This window comes from Vigna angularis, chromosome 7, assembly GCF_016808095.1.
Source record: "Vigna angularis cultivar LongXiaoDou No.4 chromosome 7, ASM1680809v1, whole genome shotgun sequence".
Lineage (NCBI taxonomy): Eukaryota > Viridiplantae > Streptophyta > Magnoliopsida > Fabales > Fabaceae > Vigna > Vigna angularis.
In genome coordinates, this window is record NC_068976.1 from 8,315,302 (window position 1) to 8,337,726 (window position 22,425).

The 22,425-nt window shown below is 41.7% G+C and overlaps 1 protein-coding gene across 3 annotated transcripts; it reads left to right on the forward strand.

The window, feature by feature from the left end:
- Window positions 1-97: 97 nt before the first annotated feature.
- LOC108337998 (uncharacterized) lies at window positions 98-21,431 on the forward strand. 3 transcript variants are annotated; one of them, XM_052881111.1, is made up of 7 exons: window positions 104-274; window positions 608-1,547; window positions 16,228-16,560; window positions 18,775-18,864; window positions 18,994-19,038; window positions 20,220-20,679; window positions 20,902-21,431. In XM_052881111.1, the coding sequence occupies exons 2-7, from the start codon at window positions 720-722 to the stop codon at window positions 21,129-21,131; spliced, it is 1,986 nt and encodes a 661-aa protein (XP_052737071.1). In that variant the 5' UTR covers window positions 104-274; window positions 608-719; the 3' UTR covers window positions 21,132-21,431. The 3 variants fall into 3 exon arrangements, with proteins under 3 accessions (XP_017430092.1, XP_052737071.1, XP_052737070.1); XM_052881110.1 differs by having other exon boundaries at window positions 16,228-16,376; window positions 16,488-16,560; window positions 20,220-21,431; XM_017574603.2 differs by having other exon boundaries at window positions 98-274; window positions 20,220-21,431.
- Window positions 21,432-22,425: the final 994 nt, after the last annotated feature.

Below are 22,425 nucleotides of genomic sequence, written 5' to 3' on the forward strand. Positions count from 1 at the left end.
TTTCTGTGAATTTTTAACGGGCTTTCTCAAAGCCCAACCCCAACCAGAGCCACGTGGCTCTTGGAACTATATTATTTTTTTTTTGTAAGGAAAAGACGGAGAAAAGAAATGACCGGGGAAAGAAAGACTGTTGTGTTTAAATAAAACAAGAAGGATAAGAGAGAAACACCTTCTTCTTCTTTGTTACCGCTCCAACTTCATAACAACAATTTCACACTCAATTTCTTCCAATTAGCGTTAGTTAACCCACTCGCTCTAATCCCCTCTCTGCACTGTAAGCGCTTCTTCCTCCTCTTCAATTTTCGCTCGCTGTTTCCGTTTCCGTTTTTGGTATTCAATTCTTAAATGTTAAATGAATAGTTAAAGCTTTTTGGGGTGCTTTTGTTTTTCACTTTTTTTTGGACGTTTACTGAATTTTGTGCCATGAAAGCGTGTCGGTATTTTGTTTGTGTTAGTTGTTTTTTAGCTTTCGTTTCTGCTTACGCTGCATTTACCTTAGTGGTTGAAGTTGAGGTGGCTGTTTTGTTGGTTTATATGGGTTTTCGGAATGGAGTGCGTGTATTTTAAATTGCGTTGTGTTGGTGACTTTGGTGTTTATGGTTTTCAGCGTTGTTGATCGGTGAAGTTGGTGAGAGACAAATCTTGAAGAGTTTTGGATCTGTTTCCGGGGAAACCCTAGTTTTCTGCCGTGAGTATTTGGAAATTGGGATTCTGTGGAAATGCAAGCTGAGGATGGAACTAGCAATGGTGATAAGTGGGCTGTGTTGGGTAGGAGGTCAGACTCTGAAGATAGAGATTACGGGGGTAGAAATCTAGGTAGAAACAATGTTGCTGGAGGTGAAGAAGATCGGGGCTTGAAGGATGAATCTTTAAAGGATGGGGTTGTGGTTGAAGGTGAAGAAGTTCGGGGTTTGAAGAAGGAATCTGTTGATAGTAGGGTGACGAGTAAAGGTGGGAATGGTATTGCTGAAGGTGAAGAAGTGCGGGTCTTGAAGCGTGAAGCTATAAATAATGGGGTGACGCACGAAGGAGGAAATGGTGTTACAAATAGGAAAGAAGTTTGGGGTTTGAAGAATGGAACTGTAAATACCGGGTTAACAGTTGTGGGGGTCAATGGTGTTGCTGAAGGTGAAGAAAAAGTTCAGGACTTGAGTAATGAAACTGTAAATAATGGAATGGTACTTGAGGGTGGAAATGGTGTTGCTGAAAGCGAAGAGGTTTTGGGCTCAAAGAAGGAAGTTATAAATAATGGAGTGGCAATTGCTGATGGGAATGTTGTTGCTTACAGTGGAGAAGATCTGGGCTCAAAGGATGAAGCTGTAAACAATGAGGTGGCAATTGCAGATGGGAGTGGTGTTACTCCAGTTGAACATGATCGCTTGAAGAATGAAACTGTAGATCATGTAGAAGTACTTACAAATGGATTTGGTGTTGTAGAAGGGAAGTCTGGTGCAGTTGAATGTTTTCGAACATATAAGAGGCGCAAGCATGTAAAATGTGCTTCAGAATTTAAAGTTCAGGAGAACAGCAGAAAGCATTTGGAATTGGTAAGTTACCTGCTCGACCAGTTTTCCCTACTGCTTTTACATGTGTGCCTTTGATGGTTCTATATTGTCATCACTCCGTACAAGATGTTTCATGTGTCATGCATGTCATTTTATAAAATTGTTAGAGGTGGTGATAGCTGGTAGATTGTTAGGTTTATGTTAAAAAGAGGTCAATCACCTTTTTTTTTTCTTTTTTTTTTGGTAAGATACAAACGTGCCTATTACTTGTAGTTATGGAATAATTTGCAGGAGTGCTGATATTCAGGGGTATATGGACTGGATTGGACTTGTAATTATAAAAATGTTTTAGTTAACTAGTTTGAAAAATATGACTATGGAGAGATATTATCCTTCCTTGGTTAATTATGGATGATTTACTCTGGCTATATTTGGGTTGATGTAGTACGGTGGTTGTTTCTTTAGCTGCTCCCTAAGGCATTTGTTCTAACATACGATATTAGGTTTCTGGTCTTTGGTTTCTTGCTGTGGCTTTGAAGTATATAGTAGTGAGTATTTGTAGAAGATTTATTAAGCTGAGTGATGCATTAGAAAAACGTAAAGTAGAATGCTAGTGTTAGTAGAAGAAATATTGAATACTGCTAATCATTTTGTCTCTGTGCTCTTTAGTCTTAATTTGCTAATGCTTCAAAGATATGGAGTTACTTGGACACAAACACAGATAGGATCTGAGTTCAATAAGTATGCTAAATGTTAGTAAGAATAACCTAAGTAACCCATCATGAGCTGCATTTGATTATTAGGTGTGTTACTTATTGTTAAATTTGTGAATTTAAGAACAAAAATGATGAGGAGAACATCTTCACATGACAAAATCTGGGGATCATTTCTCTTATACGTTTTAGATATTGTGCATTGGAGCAGCTATGGCTGGTTAAAATTTTATTACGTCCAAAGTGGAAGTGTACTCAGTTCAAACACAAGGGAAAAATGTATTTTGGTTGTGGATCATACTTGATAGTTTTATTTATGACAAAAGAGAACTAATTGGCAAAGTCAATGTTTGACATTGCTATTGTGCAAAGATTAAATCCTCATGCATGTACACTGTTGAATGAAGAATAATTATGTATAAAAGTAAAGCTGAGTTGCAACCTATGTTCTGTATTTTTTGTAAACTCTAGGAAAGAGAGAAACATTAAGTTGAAACCATGTGCTTTTTAGACAACACAGGAGTTCTATTTATATTGAGAAAAAAGAATTAGTACAATAAATAGAGGAGATTTGATATCCTCTAGTAATAAATATACGATACAGGAATAATAAAAAAGGTTCCTAGTAAAACAGATAATCTGGATATTCTTCATTATATAGAGGATCAATTCCGTATTTCTAAAATTTTAACACCCCCCTTCAACTAGAGCATATATGTTGTATGTTCCCGAGTGTTAGAATTATTGGTTAGTGTGTGTGAACTGTGTATGAGTGTGTATGAGTTGTGTGTGAGTTGGAAAGGAGTGTTAGTGTGAATGTGAGCTGTGAGTGTGTATGTGATATATCTGAGTGTGTGTGAGGTATATTCCAGTAACTTAATCCTATAAGTATAGGATTAAGGAAAATGGTGTAAGTGAACCAAGAACTAAGTAATATATATTTCATATTACATTTCAACATGGTATCAGAGCAGGTTCTCTGATCCTTCTCTGTGATCTTTGCCGTCTGTCGGCGGCCGGCCACCATGGCCGCCGGCAGCCCTAAAATTTCAGCCTGCAGTACCTAGAATTTCAGCCGGCAGCCCCTCAAATTACATTTTCTCTTCTTTTCAGTGCACCAGTCCAGACCCAGTGTACCACTGTTGTCGCCGCAACTTTCCGCTGCCGTTGCTGCTAACTTCGTCGCCGCCGCCGCCGCTGCCGCCGCCGGCCACCGCAGGCCACCGTCACAGTTTCGACGGGTGACCTGCGGATCTGGACCGTCTCTTCGAGCGACGGCCAACCACGCCGGTTTCGAGAGCCAGTACTCAGTCACGCGCCGCCACGCAGCGCTTCTTTCCGGCCATCCCGTCGCCGACCGCCGGCCACCGGCCACCGTCGCAGTTTCGTCCGGTGATCTGCAGATCTGGTTCGCCTCTTCACGCGACAGCCAACCCCGCCAGTGGGTTCGCCTGATTTTCCTCCACGCTCCGTCACGCGTCGCCTCTTTGTGTGCTGCGAACAAGCGCGTGCTGTCCACGTGCCGCCCTCTGCTCGCCGGAGTTTCCTCTCTCTGTTCTGACCCTCCATAGCTTCCATCTTCTTTGGTCTTCACAGAATCTCCATCTCCTCTTTCTGGATCAAGGCCGTGAGCTTCTTTATTCTTGGCAGTGTTGGACGAAGCTCCCAAAGAGGAAGAAGATTCCTCCACGAAAATAGGTGTGCCCCTCTCATTGGGCGTACTACTGCCTCCCACTAATTGGCAAAGTCCTCTTCTTTAATGTACATGTCCTACGTGGCAGCTGGATTGTTCAAAGGACCCTGCTGGACATTACCATTTTTACTGTGTGGCAGCCACTTTCTTTCTCAAAATTAAAAATTACACATTTCTCCGTAATGCTATTGCTGCCCACATGGAAAATACTGCTACGAGCCTTCCTTGCTGCACCAAGGCCGTGACCATGTGCTTCCAGCATCTGCCTGAATCCAAGCTGAACCGTTAAAGTGAGTTGCTGCCAACCGTGAAGTGCTGGACCTCCCTCTCTTTATTTGTTCAGACTTTCCAGAGCAGTCATTGCTGCCATCTTTGTCTGTCTTCGTCTCCGCCGTTGATTGTCCAGGCACTGTTTTCCGCTGTCCAGGCGCCGTTGCCGTTGTCCAGGCGCCGTTGCCGCTGTCCAGGCGCCGTTGCCGCTGTCCAGGCGCCGTTGTCGCTGTCCAGGTGCCGTTGCCGCTGTCCAGGCGCCGTTGCCGCTGTCCAGGCGCCGTTGCCGCTGTCCAGGCGCCGTTGCCGCTGTCCAGGCGCCGTTTTCGCTGTCCAGGCGCTGTTTGCCGCTTTCCGGCACCGTTTTTCTGCTTTCCGGCACCGATTTGCTGTTGTCCAGGTGCCGTTTTGCTGCTGTCCTGGTGCCGTTTTGCTGCTGTCCAGGCGCCGTTGCCGCTGTCCGACACCATTTTGCCGCTGTCTGGCACCGTTTTGCCGTTGTCCGGCACCGTTTTTTGCCTTGTTGTAATAGCTCATGTGAGCTCATGTGGAGTTGTTCTTTGAGACCGTCCGCTGAATTGAATCTTCCGAAGTTATGGGTTTCAGATTTGTCCAAACCCTCGTACGGATCGGTTCTCACCCATTCTTCCACCTTCACGTTCATGTTGTTCAATCGTGAGGGGGAGTATGCTTCCAACCACTGTAGGCCCTCATCACCTCATCAGTCAGTGATGGCATACAGGCCCCATCAGTCAGTGCTAGATGGCCGTCCCTGTAAGTCCCCATCATCTCGTCAGTTAGTGATGGCATGCAGGCCCCATCAGTCAGTGCTAGATGGCCGTCCCTGTAAGTCCCCATCACCTCGTCAGTTAGTGATGGCAGTCCCTGTAGTTTTGTCGCTTCCAGCCACTACAGGCCCCATCAGAAAGTGATGACAATTTCGTCCCTACAGTGAGGGGGAGTATCGTTCCAAGACAACACTACAAAGGAAATCTCTTGTGTTTGAAGACTTTCCAAGTTGAAGTTTCTTAGTGCTTGTATTTGCAGATTGATGTTATTTCCATTTGAGTGTGTTTATTCCAAGCTTGGCTCATACAATATGTATGATCCAGCTTGAGGGGGAGTGTTAGAATTATTGGTTAGTGTGTGTGAACTGTGTATGAGTGTGTATGAGTTGTGTGTGAGTTGGAAAGGAGTGTTAGTGTGAATGTGAGCTGTGAGTGTGTATGTGATATATCTGAGTGTGTGTGAGGTGTATTCCAGTAACTTAATCCTATAAGTATAGGATTAAGGAAAATGGTGTAAGTGAACCAAGAACTAAGTAATATATATTTCATATTACATTTCAACACCGAGTTACTACAAATATAGTGAATCTTGGTCCTCTTAGAGACTTGGTGAATATGTCAACCAACTATTCAATAGAGTTGACAAATCTAGTAGTCCAGTATCCAGACTCCAATTTTTCTCTTTTGCAATGAGAATCCATCATAATATGTTTGGTTCTCTCATGAAAGATATGATCAGAGGCAATGTGTAATGTTGCTAGATTGTCACATTCAAGGTGCATTTGGGAATTTTCATCAAATTTGAGCTCTTTGAGAAGATGTTTTTAGCCATATGAGCTCAAAAGTGACTAATGTCATTGCCCTATATTCTGCTTCTAAACTTGAGCTTACCACAACATTTTTGGTTCTTACTTTTCTGCAATATTAAATTACCTTAAACAAAATCACAATTGATTTGCCAGCTAGAAGGGAACTAACTCCCAAGTACCACTACTTTGAAGGGCACACATCTTATTAACCGTGACTTATCACCACTCTTGGTGAGATAAAGCTTCACCTAGAGACATGGAATGGAAATAGAAGATAATAAGGACAAATAAGTATAATATATGGTGGGAAAAAGATGATAGTTGTGGTTTGCGCAATGGGGAGAAGGGTTATGGTTAAAACATGTACCTATTTGAACAGTAATTGGTCAATCATTTTAGAGAATATTTGATAGGTTCCTAAATGGGGAACCTAATCAAGAACTCTCTTCCTCGCAGAAAAAGACTCAGAAAGAAAGAAAGATATAGAAGTCTGAATGTTATTCACAAGTATAATATCTGTACACTCAACCGCAGAGGCATAACCCTCTTCCACAGGTATAAACCCGTTTGCAACTAAGCAATCAAAAGTCCCCCAATCCCTTCTACTCAGCCGCTATTTATACAATCTTACAATCTCACCCAAAACAGTCCTAACTATCCTAACTGTTAGTTTGTTATATTCCTTTCCTCCTATTCCTCCTCTCATAAACTACCCATCCTTTCTTATTCTTATCCCTATCAATACCCTCCCCTTGATCATCAACCTTGTCCCCAAGGTTGAAATCGGGGTACTGTTCGCGGATGGTGATTTCATCTTCCCAGGTGGCCCCTTCTGGTCCTCCTTGTTGCCACTCCACTAGCAGTTGCGGCATGCTTCCACCGTCTTCTGTCCGCTGCCGCCTTCCCAACACATTCACGGGCCAAAACGAAGGCCCGTCTGCCTGCAGATCAGGCGGTAGGTCCTTCTCCACCTGGTGCTCGCCTACTGCCTTCTTCACCTGTGAAACATGAAACACCGGATGGATGCGAGCTGTCTCTGGCAACTGCAATTTGCAAGCTGTCTCCCTCACCTTCTGAATCACCCTAAAAGGTCCAAAATACCTTGCTGACAGCTTTGGGTGGAGTCTGGTTGGCATCGAGGTTTGTCTATGGGGTCGGATCTTCAAATATACCCAGTCCCCCACATTCACATTCGCGACCCGCCTCTTTTTATTAGCTTGGTGCACCATAAGATCCTGCTCACGTTCCAAATGGAACCTCAACTGTTTCAGAGCTTCGTCTCTGGTTTGAAGTTCTTGATTCACGGCCTCCACCAGAGATTCACCAGGAATGAATCTGTGCAAAGAAGGAGGCGCTCTCCCGTAAACCACCTCAAAAGGTGTGCACCGTATTGCTCCTTGGTAACTCGTGTTATACCAGAACTCCGCCCAGGATAGCACTGTCATCCAACCTCGAGGTTGCTCTGAACAAAAACACCTGAGATAACCTTCCAGAATACGGTTCACCACCTCCGTCTGCCCGTCCGTTTCTGGGTGATATGCGGTGCTCATTTTCAGCTGCGTCCCCTGGCTTTTGAACAATTCATTCCAGAACATGCTCAAGAATAATGGATCTCTGTCGGTCACGATGGATTTGGGGATCCCATGCAATCGTACTACTTCTCTCATGAAAATATCAGCCACCGTCTTTGCCGAATAAGGGTGTTTGAGCGGTATGAAATGGGCATACTTGCTCAAACGGTCCACCACCACCAAAATAGCGTCATACCCCTGGGACTTAGGCAGTCGTACCACGAAGTCCATGCTAATCTCTTCCCAAACTGCATTTGGATGGGCAAGGGCTGTAGTAATCCTTGCGGTAATGACGCTAAATACTTGTGTTGTTGACACACAAGGCATTTAGCCACAAACTCTGTAATATCCTTTTTCATCCCTGTGAAAATGGTATTCTATTGAATGAAAATGGTTCTCTTGCATGTTACATCCTTCTCCTTAATCCTATATTTATAGGATTAAGTGAATGGAATACACACTCACATACACACTCAGATTTAAATACAAATACAATAATTACAGTTAAAAAAAAAATGTTAGAATTATTGTATTTGTATTTAAATCTGAGTGTGTATGTGAGTGTGTATTCCATTCACTTAATCCTATAAATATAGGATTAAGGAGAAGGATGAAAACATGCAAGAGAACCATTTCATTCAATAGAATACCATTTCACATGGTATCAGAGCAAGTTCTCTGATCCTCTTCTACTTGGTCTCTGCCGTCTGCCGGCGGCCGGCTGCCATGGCCGCCGACAGCCCCTACAGTTTCAGTAGGCAGCCCCTCATATTTCAGTGGGCATTTCTCGTCTTCTTAAATCAGTGCCACAGTCGGCACCAGTCAAGACCGAGTGTGCCACTGATGTCGCCGCCACTTTCCGCTGCCATCGCCTGACTCCGCCGCCGCCGCTGTCGCTGCCGCCGCCGCCGCCGGTCGCCGTCACAGTTTCGACGGGTGACCAGCGGATCTGGACCGTCTCCTTGAGCGACGGCCAACCCTGCCGGAGACAGGACCAGAATCCTCCGAACGCGCCGCCACGCAGCGCTTCTTTCCGGCCAGTCCGCTGCCGGCCGCCGGCAGCCGTCACCGTTTCGATCGGTGACCAGCAGATCTGGAGCGTCTCCTCGAGCGACGGCCAACCCCGCCGGAGACAACACCAGACTCCTCTCCACGCGCCTCCACGCGTCTCTTCTTTCCGGTAGATCTCGGACGCGACGCGCCGCCTTGTCGCCGGCCACCGTCACCGTTCCGACCGGCGACCACTGGAACTAGTTCGCCTCTTCAAGCGACGACCAACCCCACCGGTGCCGGCGTCCGAAGCCTCCGCACCAGCTGTCACGCGCCGCTTCTTCTCGGCCAGTCTCGGCCGCGTGTTCTGCACGCGCCGCCTTCCCGGCGCCGGAGTTTCACCGCGACACCTCCAAAGCCGTCGCCGGAGCTCCCTCTCTCTGTTCCGACCATCAGAGCAGCCATTGCTGCCATCTTCGTCTATCTTCGTCTCCGCCGTTGATTGTCCTGGCGCCGTTTTCCGCTGTCCAGCCACTGTTTTGCTGCTGTTTGCGCCGTTTGACCACTGTCCAGCCACTATTGACCGCTGTCCGGCGCTGTTTGCCGCTGCCACGCACCCTTTGCCGCTGTCCAGGCGCCGTTTGCCGTTGTCCAGGCGTAGTTTGCCTCTGTTCGGCACTGTTTGCCGTTGTTCGGTGCTAGAGTTAGCCCGATGTTTGGCACTGTTTGCCGTTGTTCAGTGCTAGAGTTAGCACTGTTTGCTGCTGTTTTGTGCTAGAGTTAGCACAGTTTGCCGCTGTTCGGTGCTAGAGTTAGCCCGATCTTCTTGTGATACACTGCTAAGTATCACCACTTGGGAGTTGTCCAGCAAAGAATTTGGACCTCCAATTTGGATCTTTGATGCCTTTGTTTCAGCATTGTAGCTTAATCTTGTATTTTGTTTTAGTGGTCCAGCAACTGTGATATTCCACATCTCCACACTAAGGGGGAGTACGTTTCCAAGACACTGCAAGTCACATATATATGGGTGTAGTCCCTGCAGTTTTGTAGATTTCAGCTACTACTGTTGATCCCGTCACCCAGCCATCATTGATGAGGTTTTAGTGTAGTCCCTGCAGTTTTGTAGCTCTTAGCTTTCAGTTACCACTGTTGATCCCGTCACTCATCCATCATTGATTGGAGAATTAGTCCTTGCAGTTTGTCATTGGCCACCACTGCTTTTTCTTCATCCACTTTTGAAGTTGAAGTTTCACAAGCTGCTGTTAGTCCATCTATGTTTGCCTCACACTCTTGAAGACAAATCATCTAGTTCAACACCGAGTTCATCTATTCCAAGCTTAGTACATACAATCTGTATGCTCCAGCTTGAGGGGGAGTGTTAGAATTATTGTATTTGTATTTAAATCTGAGTGTGTATGTGAGTGTATGTGAGTGTGTATTCCATTCACTTAATCCTATAAATATAGGATTAAGGAGAAGGATGAAAACATGCAAGAGAACCATTTCATTCAATAGAATACCATTTCACAATCCCGATCCAAAATAAGGACTGGGCTATCCTCCGGTATGTCCGGTAAACTCCCGAGTGGCCCCCCGTTTGAGTTTGGTGGAATTCTGCCATTAGCCTAGGTAACCACGAAGACTTTGCAGACAATACTAACCTCCCTTTGTAATGCAACCTTCCGTGTTCCACCGTGTACGCTGGGTGAGAATTTGGATCCCCCTTAATCTCTTCAATCACCTTTCGTAGCCTCTCGTCCTCCTCCACTTCCTTCGTGACTTCTTCAAAGTCTTGCCAGTAAGGCCTGGCTATCACCGTCAGTTCCTTGTCCTCTTCCTTTTCACCCTCTGCTATGCGAGACAAAGCATCAGCAACTCGGTTGGTCGTCCCAGTCTTATACATAATCTCGAAATCATATCCCAACAGTTTAACTATCCAGTTTTGTTGATTCTACGTCGTGATCCTTTGCTCCAATAAATACCTGAGGCTCTTCTGGTCAGTGTGCACTACGAATTTCTGCCCCAGTAGGTAAGGACGCCAATGCTGGATAGCTAACACAAGAGCCATCAATTCCTTCTCGTAAATGGATTTGCTGAGAGTTCCTTCAGATAAAGCCTTACTGAAAAAAGCGATTGGTTTTTTTTCCTGCATTAGTACAACACCCACTCCTGTCCCCGACGCGTCACACTCAATGTGAAAAGGTTGCTGAAAGTCGGGTAAGGACAACACTGGGGCGGTCGTGACGGCTGTCTTCAGCGTTTGCCATGCCTCTTCCGCCCTTCCGTTCCAAGCAAAGCCCCCCTTTTTCAATAGTTCCATTAGAGGCCTGGCGATTTTGCCATAATCCCTAATAAACCTCCGATAATACCCCGACAGACCCAAAAATCCCCTTAAACTCTTTACCGATTTTGGTCGTTCCCAATCCACCACCGCCTTTATCTTTTCATCGTCCATCCCCACGCCTCTCTGCGAGATGATATGTCCCAAATATTTAACGTGGGTTTGCCCAAACTCACTTCTTCCGATTGGCCACCCACTTGTCCCGACTCAGCGTTTCCAGGACCCTTCCGACATGCTCCAAGTGTTCCTCCCAGGTTCTACTGTAAACGAGGATGTCGTCGAAGAAAACTAGCACGAACTTCCGCAAATACGGCTTAAAGAGGTGATTCATAGTGCTCTGAAATGTCGTCGGCGCGTTGGTGAGTCCGAAAGGCATCACCACGAACTCGTAATGCCCCTGATGCGTGCGGAACGCCGTCTTCTCTATATCCTTCTCAGCCATGCGGATTTGGTGATACCCGGCCTTCAAATCCACCTTCGAAAAATAGGTAGCCCCTCCTAACTCATCCAGCAACTCCTCTATCACCGGTATGGGGAATTTATCCGGCACCATCGCTCGATTTAAGGCTCGGTAATCGATGCAGAAGCGCCAGCTTCCATCTTTCTTCTTGACTAAAATCACTGGGCTCGAGTACGGGCTATGGCTTGGTCGGACCACCCCCGTCCGAAGCATCTCCGTCACTTGCTGCTCGATTTCATCTTTCAACACGTGTGGGTATCGGTACGGACGGACATTGATTGGACCTGTGCCCTCTTTAAGGGTGATTCGGTGCATCGTCTCTCTGCTAGGTGGCAACCCCACTAACTCCGCGAATACCACGTCATGAAATTTTAGTAACTTCTCCATATGATGTTTTTGTCTTTCAGTAAGCCCCGAACAATTTGGGCCGCTCGTTTGGGTCTCACACGAGCCCAATTCCCAAACCAATAACCACACTGCCACCTCATCTATTTTCTGTAAAGCTCGGGGGCCCACCACTCTTCGTTCTAAAGTGGGATCCCCTTTCACTGTTATCTTCCTCTCTCCCTGTCGGTACTTCATCGTTGACTCTTTCCAGTCCACCACCACTTTCCCGAGCTTTTCTAACCATTCCACCCCCAGAATGACGTCGACTCCGCCCAACTCAAAAACATAGAAGCGTTCAACCACTTCTGCTTCCCCCATCTCCAATGCCACCTTTTCACAACACCCGCTAGTTCGTTCCCTATGTCCGTTTCCCAAGCTTACCATATACGGGGGGGTTTCCACCACCGTCATCTCTAATTCCTCCACCACCCGTCGACTTATAAAATTGTGGCTAGCGCCACTGTCAATTAAAACCAATACCTCACGTTGACCCATTCTCCCTCGTAGCTTCATCGTCCGGGATGTCGTGAGGCCACCGGCAGAAAGAGCCGATAACTCCATCTTGGTGATGTTCAACTCATCCTCTCCGTCATTTTCCGATTCTTCCTCCTCTTCAGCCAAAATCATCATCCTTATCCCCCTCTCCGTACAACGATGACCGGGGCCAAAGGGTCCGCCGCACCTGAAACATTTCCCCTCTTCCCTCCTTTTGATGTACTCCGAGTAGGGAAGATTGCGGACACTCCTCTCATTTCCGCTGCCGCTGTCTCTCCTGTGGTTTCCCCCGTGGGTCGCACCTTTGTTTACAGAACCGATACTTTCCGCTGGTCCCGCTCGTCCCGCTTGTTCGCGATTCGTCTCCACCTTCATTACCGATCCCGATGTTTTTCCCCAAGAACTTGGATTCTTAGATATCCATCCTCCTCCCGCCTTCGCGCACAGTTTTTCCACATCTCTCGCCACCCGCATAGCGGTCATCAAATCCGGTGGATCATGAGGCCGGACATGATCGCTCACTTCTTCTCTTAAACCGGACAGAAAATACCCCATGATCTGCTCCTCGGGTATCTGGGTCGTTTGCCCCACCAGAACTTCAAAATCACGTATGTATTCGCCCACCGATCTCGTCTGTCGTATGGTGGAGAGTCTCTCATACACCGTTCCTCTAGTTCCTCCCCCAAATCGGATACCCAGCGCCCTCTTCAACCCCTCCCAAGACAGGGTCTTGGTTTTCTCTCGCCAGAATCGAAACCAGCTTCCGGCGTAGCCATCCATGCTAATAAAGGCCAACTCCAACTTCTCCTCCTCCATCTCCACACTCGACACTCCCCGATATTGATCCGGCAGGTCGGACCAATTGATAGGTTCCTAAATGGGGAACCTAATCAAGAACTCTCTTCCTCGCAGAAAAAGACTCAGAAAGAAAGAAAGATATAGAAGTCTGAATGTTATTCACAAGTATAATATCTGTACACTCAACCGCAGAGGCATAACCCTCTTCCACAGGTATAAACCCGTTTGCAACTAAGCAATCAAAAGTCCCCCAATCCCTTCTACTCAGCCGCTATTTATACAATCTTACAATCTCACCAAAAACAGTCCTAACTATCCTAACTGTTAGTTTGTTATATTCCTTTCCTCCTATTCCTCCTCTCATAAACTACCCATCCTTTCTTATTCTTATCCCTATCAATATTAGATTCGGTACAAAAGATAGTGTTGAGGAAAGATTGAGCTCGACCTCTGTTATATCATTATTTGTCCAAGATGGATTTCGTACTAGAATTTCAATAGGCCATGAACAATGTTGATATACTTCAAGAGGTGCTGGAGAAACATCCTCAAGTTACAACAGAGTCATCTAGTGATGATGAAAGAAGATCGACGGTGGTGGGAAAGTGACTGTATATGTCGCCATTGGAATGAACAATTGTATTATATCAAACAAACTCAAAGAAAGAGATTTAGTAGACACGAAATACCTTTTGAAGATTAGGATAGAAACATTGATACTCATTATGAGAGTAATGATATTCTACGAAGACACATTGAACGACCAAGGAGGAAGTTTATCTTGACTAAGTGAGTTTATGCACAAAACATGTGTTACTAGAAATAGCTGGAGGAAGTCTATGAATGAGTAAAAAGAAGAGAGCGGGGTGCCCAATCATCAAGACAATCAATGGCATCCGATTAATATGGTAGCATACTATAACGACAACATCCATCCAAAATTATGAGAAAGATGAATATGAAGAAGTGTTTGAGTATAGTTTCAATTATATGTTTGTTTTGTCATTCTTATTTTGTTGAGGAGTATAAGGACATGAAGTTATGTAAATGATACCATTAGATGGCATGAATTGTTGGAATTGGATACTAGAGGACTCTACTATCTTGACACTAGATTGTCAATGTAATGTCTTGTTTAGCAACCCCATCTCCTAAGCTTTTACATGATTGCTCGGGTAATCCACATTTATCAAAATTGAAAAGTATGATTCCCAAACATAGCAAACTCCAAAACCATATTTGGAATACATATCAATTAGGAAAGTATGAATGTGAGTCATGTCAATTAGGAAAAGTATTCGGTCTTTTTTACCAAAAAGAATTGAAAGAAGATGCATCTTTGTATTCTCTATAGTTTATTTCACCATTTGGGGTCCAAGCCGAACTCATCTTTGGGTTTTGTTATTTTGTAATTTTTGTTGATGAATGTTCTCATTGTACCTAGGTTTACTTAATGAAGGATTTGTCTGAACTTTTAAATAACCGTCTGTGTCCTTGGTAAAACTAAAAACTAATTAGTTGAAATCACTTATACCTTGTTGCTTGGTGGTGTCAATGTACTTGTCCATCACTCCTGAGATGCCATTCTTATTGCCTAATTAGACACAATAAAGTTGCATATTCCATTGAATATTCCTTGAGTCTTTGGTTGTGTTTTGTCATGACGTGTCTTCAGGTTTGGACAAACCCTCAGCTTGAGCTATCAAATGTGTCTTTTTAGAATATTTTTGTCTTCAAAAAAGGTGTTAGTGTTATTCCCTAACACCAAAAGATATTACATGTCTACAAGTGTCACCTTTTTGGATGAAACTCCTTCCTTCTCTTCCTCCATGGAAGGTGTTAACTTTTTCCATCGGGTCTTGCCTATGTCTTTAGTGGAGCCCTTTGTATATCCTATTCCTAACACTGTAATTTCTCCCAATTATCCAAATTCCTCTCATTAGCCCAATTCACATGGACCATCACCTCCTTTTATCACTTACCAATGACGAACTGAAATGATTGGTCCAATACCTCATGGTGTGTCCTTTTCATCATGTCCTTTACCATTGTTGTTCTATACTACATCTAATAATGAAGATTCTAGATGGCCTATTTCCATTCGGAAATGTATTTGCTCTACATGCAATCCTTATCCTGTTTACAATTTTCTAAGCTATCTTTGTTTGAGCCCTTTCTATTCTTTTTTCTCCTCTATATCTTTCATTACCATTCCTAAAAATGTGAAGGAGATACTTGATAATTTTGGATGGTGACAAACCATGATTGTTAAAATACATGCTCTTGAACATAATGGCACATGATACTTGGCTCCTCTATCACTTGGACAGAAGGTTGTTGGTCATCGTAGGGTTTATGCCATTAAAGTTGGGCCAAATGGTGTAATTGATCGCCTTAAAAATAGATTGGTTGCCAAAGGGTATACTCAAATCTATGGTCTTGATTATTGTGATACTTTTTCTTCCCTACCTAAAATGACTATTGTTTGCCTCTTCTTTGTCATGACAATTATATGCCATTGGCCTCTCCATCAATTACATATCCAAAATGTTTTCCTTCATGGTGATTTAAAAGAGGAGATTTACATGACACTTGACTATCATTTTATTCAAGCGAAGATATTATCCAGAGAAGTTTGTACCAAGATGTTGGATCGGTTGAAAATTTACTATATGATATACCTATCTTTCTAGGTTGATTTTGCTCTTTCCTATACTCGTTGTATTAGAACTCTATCAATATAAATATGTTAAGATATGAGAGGAGTGTTCAATCTCTCTCAAACTCTCAAATAGTCTCTTTTATTTCTCAACTGGTGAGATAGAGGATATGGGAAGAAAGCGTGATAGATTCTTTTCCTTTTTTTAATCTTACATTATAATAATTTGCTTCATTGCAAATAATTAGTCCAGCCAAGGGGTTAAATTTGTCAGCTCATTACTTTATTTGAATTGCATTATATTTTGACAGTTACTATTATAGTAGTATTTGTATTTAATGTGGGAATAAGAAGAGAGAAAATTTTGCTGTAATCGAGATTTGTGCTTCACACTATAGCCATTTATGACTCTGGATGACTTCAAGCACACTAAACACTCCTGGTTCTTTCTGCAAAGTTGTTTTTGAACTTTTCACGCTATATACTTTATTCTTTCTGCAAAACTGTGATTTAATTGTAGGCAAGACTTAAATAGATTATTTACTTGACCATTGGGGGAGTGTCGTACTAAAGCATTTATATCATTCATTAGTCAATGATAATGGTGGTATGGAGTGGTGTATATGAGATGCACTTACGGTTCATCCTAAAATTAGTTGTGCCACTACAATGACTGTTGATCAGTTAGAAGTTCACTTGCTTACAGGACATGTTCCTTCAGTTTTACTTTTCTCATTTTTTTCTGCAGGAAACTCTTAAAATTGACAGTAATGGTCAAGAACGCTCTTTGGATTTAGATTGTTTGCTTTACAGATTACAGAGTGAAGCTAATGGGCAAGAAAATGCTGTGCATAATGGATTTTGTACTGAGCCTGATGGTCATGGTGCAACTGAAAGGTGTCAGCGATTGTTCTGCGATATCTTAGCCTCCGAAGAGTTCAGTTCATTATGTAAAGTACTGCTTGAAAATTTCCAAGAAATGAAACCTGAAACTATATTTGACTTTAGCCAGATAAACTCAAGGATGAAGGAACAAGCTTATGAGCAAACGCCTACACTTTTCTTATCTGATCTTCAAGAGGTAATTTATAACAGCTTGCCTCTCGTTACAACTTTTACGAAGCTATGATTCTCTTGAAAATTTGTAAAATTTAGGTAACTGAATATGTGCTTTAATTCAGTGCCATGATGATGATGTGCTTGTTCTTGTTCTTTTCTTTTTGGTGAAAACATTGCTCTTAGTTTTAGATCTCTAGAATCTTTTAACAACTTCTAATAGAACACTTAATATCCTACTAACAAGATATGTTTGCTTTATTGGAGTCCATATGACTTTTTGCTGAATTGAGAAACACACGTGTAACTAATTTCTAGAACCCATTGAGTTCCAAAACCATGCCATGATCATAGAGTCTTCTTCATCCCACGACTTGAATGTCGGATAATCTTTTGGGGTTCCTTTTGTTTTCAAGATGGTCTTAATGAGTTGAGACGAGTTTAGATAATTTTTTTCATTCCATTGAAAGGCTAAATGATAATTCTACTGCATTGTGGGGGGCTTGTCTCCATTTTCCATTTCGCCATTACAATTATGTGCAATTAAGGAACAAAAAAAAATGATAAGTGAACTAGACAAAGATGCAAGATGCACAATTTTGGATGTATGAGATTGTGAAGCAATGAAGGTTGGATAAACCGGTGTTATCAAATTTCGGCCATGGTGGAAACCAGTAACGTGTTTCCAAGCTGCAGCCACAATAAGGCAGTGGCGAATCGGATTTTTCGTGGCAGCCCATAGTGGCCGCTTTGTGCATATCGGCTGGCAAATGCAGAACGGCAATGGCGGAAAAAAAGGAGTGGAGAAAGAAGAAGATGGAGAGACCAGCGGGACCAACAGGAGAAGAAACAAAGCGGCGGCACAATATTCTTGAAGAAGAGAAACCTAAACAGCAAGGATATATTTATATTTTAGGGTTTAAAACACATTGAATGGATCAGGCCCAAAAACATTTAATTTAACCTAATAGGCACACCTGGACAACAAGGTAAAACAGGTTTAACCACATGGTAAAAAAGATTTAAAACACATGGTAAAAAAGTAGGCCAGGTCCAATAAAATTCAATTTAACCTAATAGACACACAACTACCCTCTCTCTCATTCTCCTTCAGCCTCCCTTTACCCTTTCGGTTAGTGTCACACAGCCAATGACCAGGACAGCTCAAGAACATCCCACAAAATAGTTTCTCTCTTATTCTGTCTCATTGAATTTATGTGATATATATACATACATATATGCGTATTTTGGATAATTTTTGAAACAAGCACAACCTGTTCTAGGAAACAAACCCCTGAGATTGCAGGATTGATATGCTAGTAATAAAACCAAGATACATAATTAAACTAGTAGGAATAAAATCTAAAAGTTCCTAAAATATCTCAGCAGTTGTTTGAGCAAGACCTGGCAACAACAGCTTGTTTCTTAGACCACCCAGAGATGAGATTTGATATAAGAAAAATGACAGCTCAGGAGGTGGACCTCCGATCATTAAGATCTGTAGCCTAATCTGTATCACCAAAAGCTTGTAAGGGAACAGGAGTGGCAGATGTCATAATATGAAGACCATGTAAAATACTAACTATCATATTATTCATGCACCAGTAAAAAGTACTACTTATCATACTACTTAAGATGAAGACCATGTAAAATACTACCTGTAATATCAAATCCGAATTCTAAAATGGTATAAGAGCCTGCTCTAGATCTGTTATTGGGCCACCTATCATATTATTCATGCACCAGTGTTTAGCTGGGGCTGGAGGTTGATGTATTTCTAGTGTTTCACTAACTGGTGATAAGGCCAATGTAGTGTATACGAATAGGGACAAGCTGGTTTTGTTAATGAGTTAGGCTTAACTTCAAATTATTAGAATACAATACATGTAGTGTGAAGGTTCATCCATGATTCCTTGGCCTATATTTGATATACACCCAAATCAGATATAATCAGATTCTCAAGAGCTAATTAATGACTGCCGACAAACTTGTCTAATTTTGCAAAAAAAGGATAGTTCCTAAAAATGTTATCAACTACTATATTTCCTAAGATGAATAAATTATTTTAAATCCTATATCAACATGATTGCATCAGAGCCATCCATCATCTTTGCCTAGTCAGAACTGTCCACAATCTTCAGGGTATTTCTTTACCGTGTTTGTTAATTTCTAGCCCGAGTAGGTAACAGGAGAATTTAATTTCTTATTTTACATGACTTGGCCTTGTTGATATTCTTAGGTTTGGCAGAAGCTTCAAAATACTGGCCATCAGATTGTTGCTATAGCCAGGAGCCTCTCCAACTTGTCAAAAGCTTCCTTCTGTGAGCGGGTAAAGAAAACTCTTGTTAATTATTTTCCAGTTCCATAATATTTTCATTGCTTCCGAATTTTATTCACTTTTAGCTGGGTTACGTCTTTTTCTTGTTGTTTATAAATAATTTCTTTTCTATGTTGTCAGGTTGTGATTTCAACGCCCAGATCCTTCGAAGACGGAAAACAAGTGGTAAGAGTGTCTATTTTATTCTGATATTTCATGTGCTGATCATGCATATATCTGGATCGAGTTTAAAAAATCTGATGTTTAGATAAATTGACTTGAAAGCACCTTGTATCTGGTAATCAGAAAAAAGTTTGCGCACATTCCAAATCCTCTCACACTTCTGCCACTATTCTATGCACATGTACAGGAGAGTATTATTTTTACCTTGATATCGTAAGTTGCATTGTATTGTAAGATTCAGTAATGAAATAAAAATACATGTATATGCCCTGGTGTTTTTTAAAACAAAATGAAAGACGAACCATGTTTCAGTTTTTTGTGTAAAAACATGACATAAAATTATGAAGCAAACACCAAGCAGTCTTTTTAAGTGACAGAAGTTTCTCTGTGTACTATATAATGCAAACTTCAAATTCCAATGAGGCTGTTTTTAACTTTGGCTTGCTGGTTTCCCTTTTCACCATTAGTAATAAAGAAACAAGTTGCAAGCCTTCTAGCTACTGAAAGAGACCAATGCTGTCTATTATGGTGACCAAGACACATGCTGTTGATTGTTAATCAATTCTAATTGGAAGCACTAGAGCTTAGACAAATAATGATTGTCTTTTTTGCTCACTTTTGTCTTGGCTATATCATATTCATCGTTGTAGCATCAATTTCTGTTGCATTATTCTGCATGATCAAAGACCAAAGGTTCCTCTATTATCTTCTATCTTTTCTATTTGATTTTCTCTTAAAAACTAAATGAATGTAGAATGAGTTCTGGTTGTTTAGTATGACCAGAATTTATCGCTTATCAGCCCTATGGTAACCACCCATTTTGACTTGGCAATTTCTTAAGTGAAATGCTTGGTAATGAAAAGATTAATCCCTATATATTGAAAATTTTCCCTACCTTTAAAATGTTATTTTCCTCTGGTTGATAGATACGATAAGTGTAGTTAATTTTTCCTCTGGTGTCTAAATTTTGCTGTTATCAGAACACACTGGTGACTTGTTTGATTTTTTAGACCTATGTGTTTAAGTATCTTCCTAGGTTTTGCAAGTCTAACTATTCATGGTGCATGGATTGTTTATGCTGTTCAATCAGAGTACCAAATGCACTTCACTTGATTTGAAATTTTCCTTGAGATATATTAAACCGGTGTTGATTTTTATGTTTTGTCAAATGGCTGTGTAACCAGGAATCAATCTCTCACATGAAGCCGGAGCGGAGAGTAGAATGTGTTACATTAAAAGTTGGCAGTTGCAGGCATTGTGGAGACAAAGCAGAAGGTGTAGACTGTTTGGTTTGTGATTCATGTGAAGAGATGTATCATCTGTCTTGTATTGAGCCTGCTGTAGAAGAAATACCCCCTAAAAGCTGGTTCTGTGCCAATTGTACTGCCAGTGGAATTGGATGTCAACATGAGAACTGTGTGGTGTGTGAACGGTTGAATGTCCCAAAGAAACTGGACGACATTGTCTGCAAGGAAATCATCCCTACAAAAGAGGAAAAACTGAATGAATTGGAGGAGAATTCAATCTGTACTTGTGATGGGATTCCAGTTTCCGCTGGGCCGAGACATCTATCTGTCTGCAAAATTTGTAAAATAGTGGTGCAGCGTGGAAAAATAAAAATCTGTGGTCACTTATTTTGCCCCAGTAAGTACTACCATGTAAGGTGTTTGTCTAGTAAGCAGCTTAGGACTTACGGTCACTGTTGGTATTGCCCTTCTTGTATATGCCAAGTCTGCTTCACTGACAAAGATGATGATAAGATTGTTCTCTGTGATGGCTGTGATCATGCATACCATATGTACTGTTTGAAACCTCCGCTGAATTTGATTCCTGTGGGGAAATGGTTCTGCATAAAATGTGATGCAGGGATACTAGCAATACGCAAGGCAAGAAAGGCATACGAGAGCAAGAAAGGGAAAATTGGACAGAAGGATTTAAAGCCAAATGAAGACATTGACAAGAAATGGAACAGAAAACGTGAACGGGAATCTGATAAAGTTGGAGGAATGGAGATGCTTATAACTGCAGCAAATACTCTGAATTCTGAAGAGAAAATGAATGCAATCCAGATTGAGTCAGAGAGAACATTAAAATAAGGGCGTATGTGCTAACTGCTAATACCTAATGTTTTCTATTTCCTGCATTTGTTTTAGATAACTGATTTTGTTAGGCTGTAAAACTACGATAGATTTTTGCTGACTTTTGGATACATGCCGTTTTTGGTGAGAAAGGATTTTAGAGGCCAAAGAGCATAGAGCATCAATAGAAACTGTGATACATGAAGTCTTGGTCCTTTTGCAGGTCGTATAGCATTGTAATATATGTGATTGATATGAAAATTAATTGGCTACTTTGCTCCATGCAGAATATAATGTTCTGATTGTCATGTTTTGGAACCGGATGTTCTTTAAATTAGTGTCTAGGTCCGGTGTGTTGATAATCAAGAGGGGGGTGTGTTTTATCCGTTTACATTTCAATGTTTCAATAACAATTTCGTACAAGCCATGAACAGCAGTTTACATTTGATGCCTGATTCAATGAATAGTTTTGGGGGTGTTTGAAAGAGTTTCTTCCACATTCAACTTAGTTTGCAAAAACTGGTTTCTTCAACTCTAAATTTAGTTAACCAAAAGTATACTCTTTTCAGCTTATTTCTGTAGTAAGCTTCACGGTTGAGTTTATGAATAAGTTCTCTAGTAATACATCTCTTAAAATATAATTAAGTTGTTTATCCATATACACCCTTTTCAACATAACCTTCGCACTGGTAGTTTCTTCTCTAGGAATTCGGGAAACACTATTCTTTTTTTTTTCTGTATAAGTTCTGAAGTGATTTATTGACCTTATTTTGCATTAATCTAAAGCCAATAATAAAGTTTATGATTTAAAAAAGAGTTTTAAATAGAGGGAATTTGGTCTACTGTATATAAAATTGCCGAAATGTTACTTGGTGATCCTGTATCATTGTAGCATTGGGCAGGAGAATGGTAGTTTTATGATGAAATTTTTTATATGAAAGTAGTGAGTTTGTAAATTTAATGTAAACTCGACTAATAGTTATAATTATTTTAATTTAATTATCCGCTTTAAAAATAGGCATTTGAAAGAAAAGAAAACCTTTGGGGAAGGATTTTGTAAAGACAAACCGGTAGTATTTGATGCCACAAATACAATTTTAAATTACTTGCTCTTCTACTTTTTACTAACGTTGACTCACATCCCCAAAATTATTTTGACATAACCGACCAACATTTTGACTTTATATACTTTGTCTGTTAAGAGCGAAGCCTAAAAATTTTTAACATCATAAAATAAGCTGTTAATTAATTTGAATTTAAGTCAAATTAGTGTATTAGAGTGTAGAATCAGTCTCTAATTGTTGGACCAAGA

What these genes read in the sequence shown, in the direction of transcription:
- LOC108337998 (XM_017574603.2), top strand. Translation starts at nt 720, where the DNA reads ATGCAAGCTGAGGATGGAACTAGCAATGGTGATAAGTGGGCTGTGTTG. An exon ending in TCTTATCTGATCTTCAAGAG is followed by an intron (nt 16,561 to 18,774) that starts GTAATTTATAAC and finishes TGATATTCTTAG; the next exon opens with GTTTGGCAGAAGCTTCAAAA. An exon ending in TCGAAGACGGAAAACAAGTG is followed by an intron (nt 19,039 to 20,219) that starts GTAAGAGTGTCT and finishes CTGTGTAACCAG; the next exon opens with GAATCAATCTCTCACATGAA.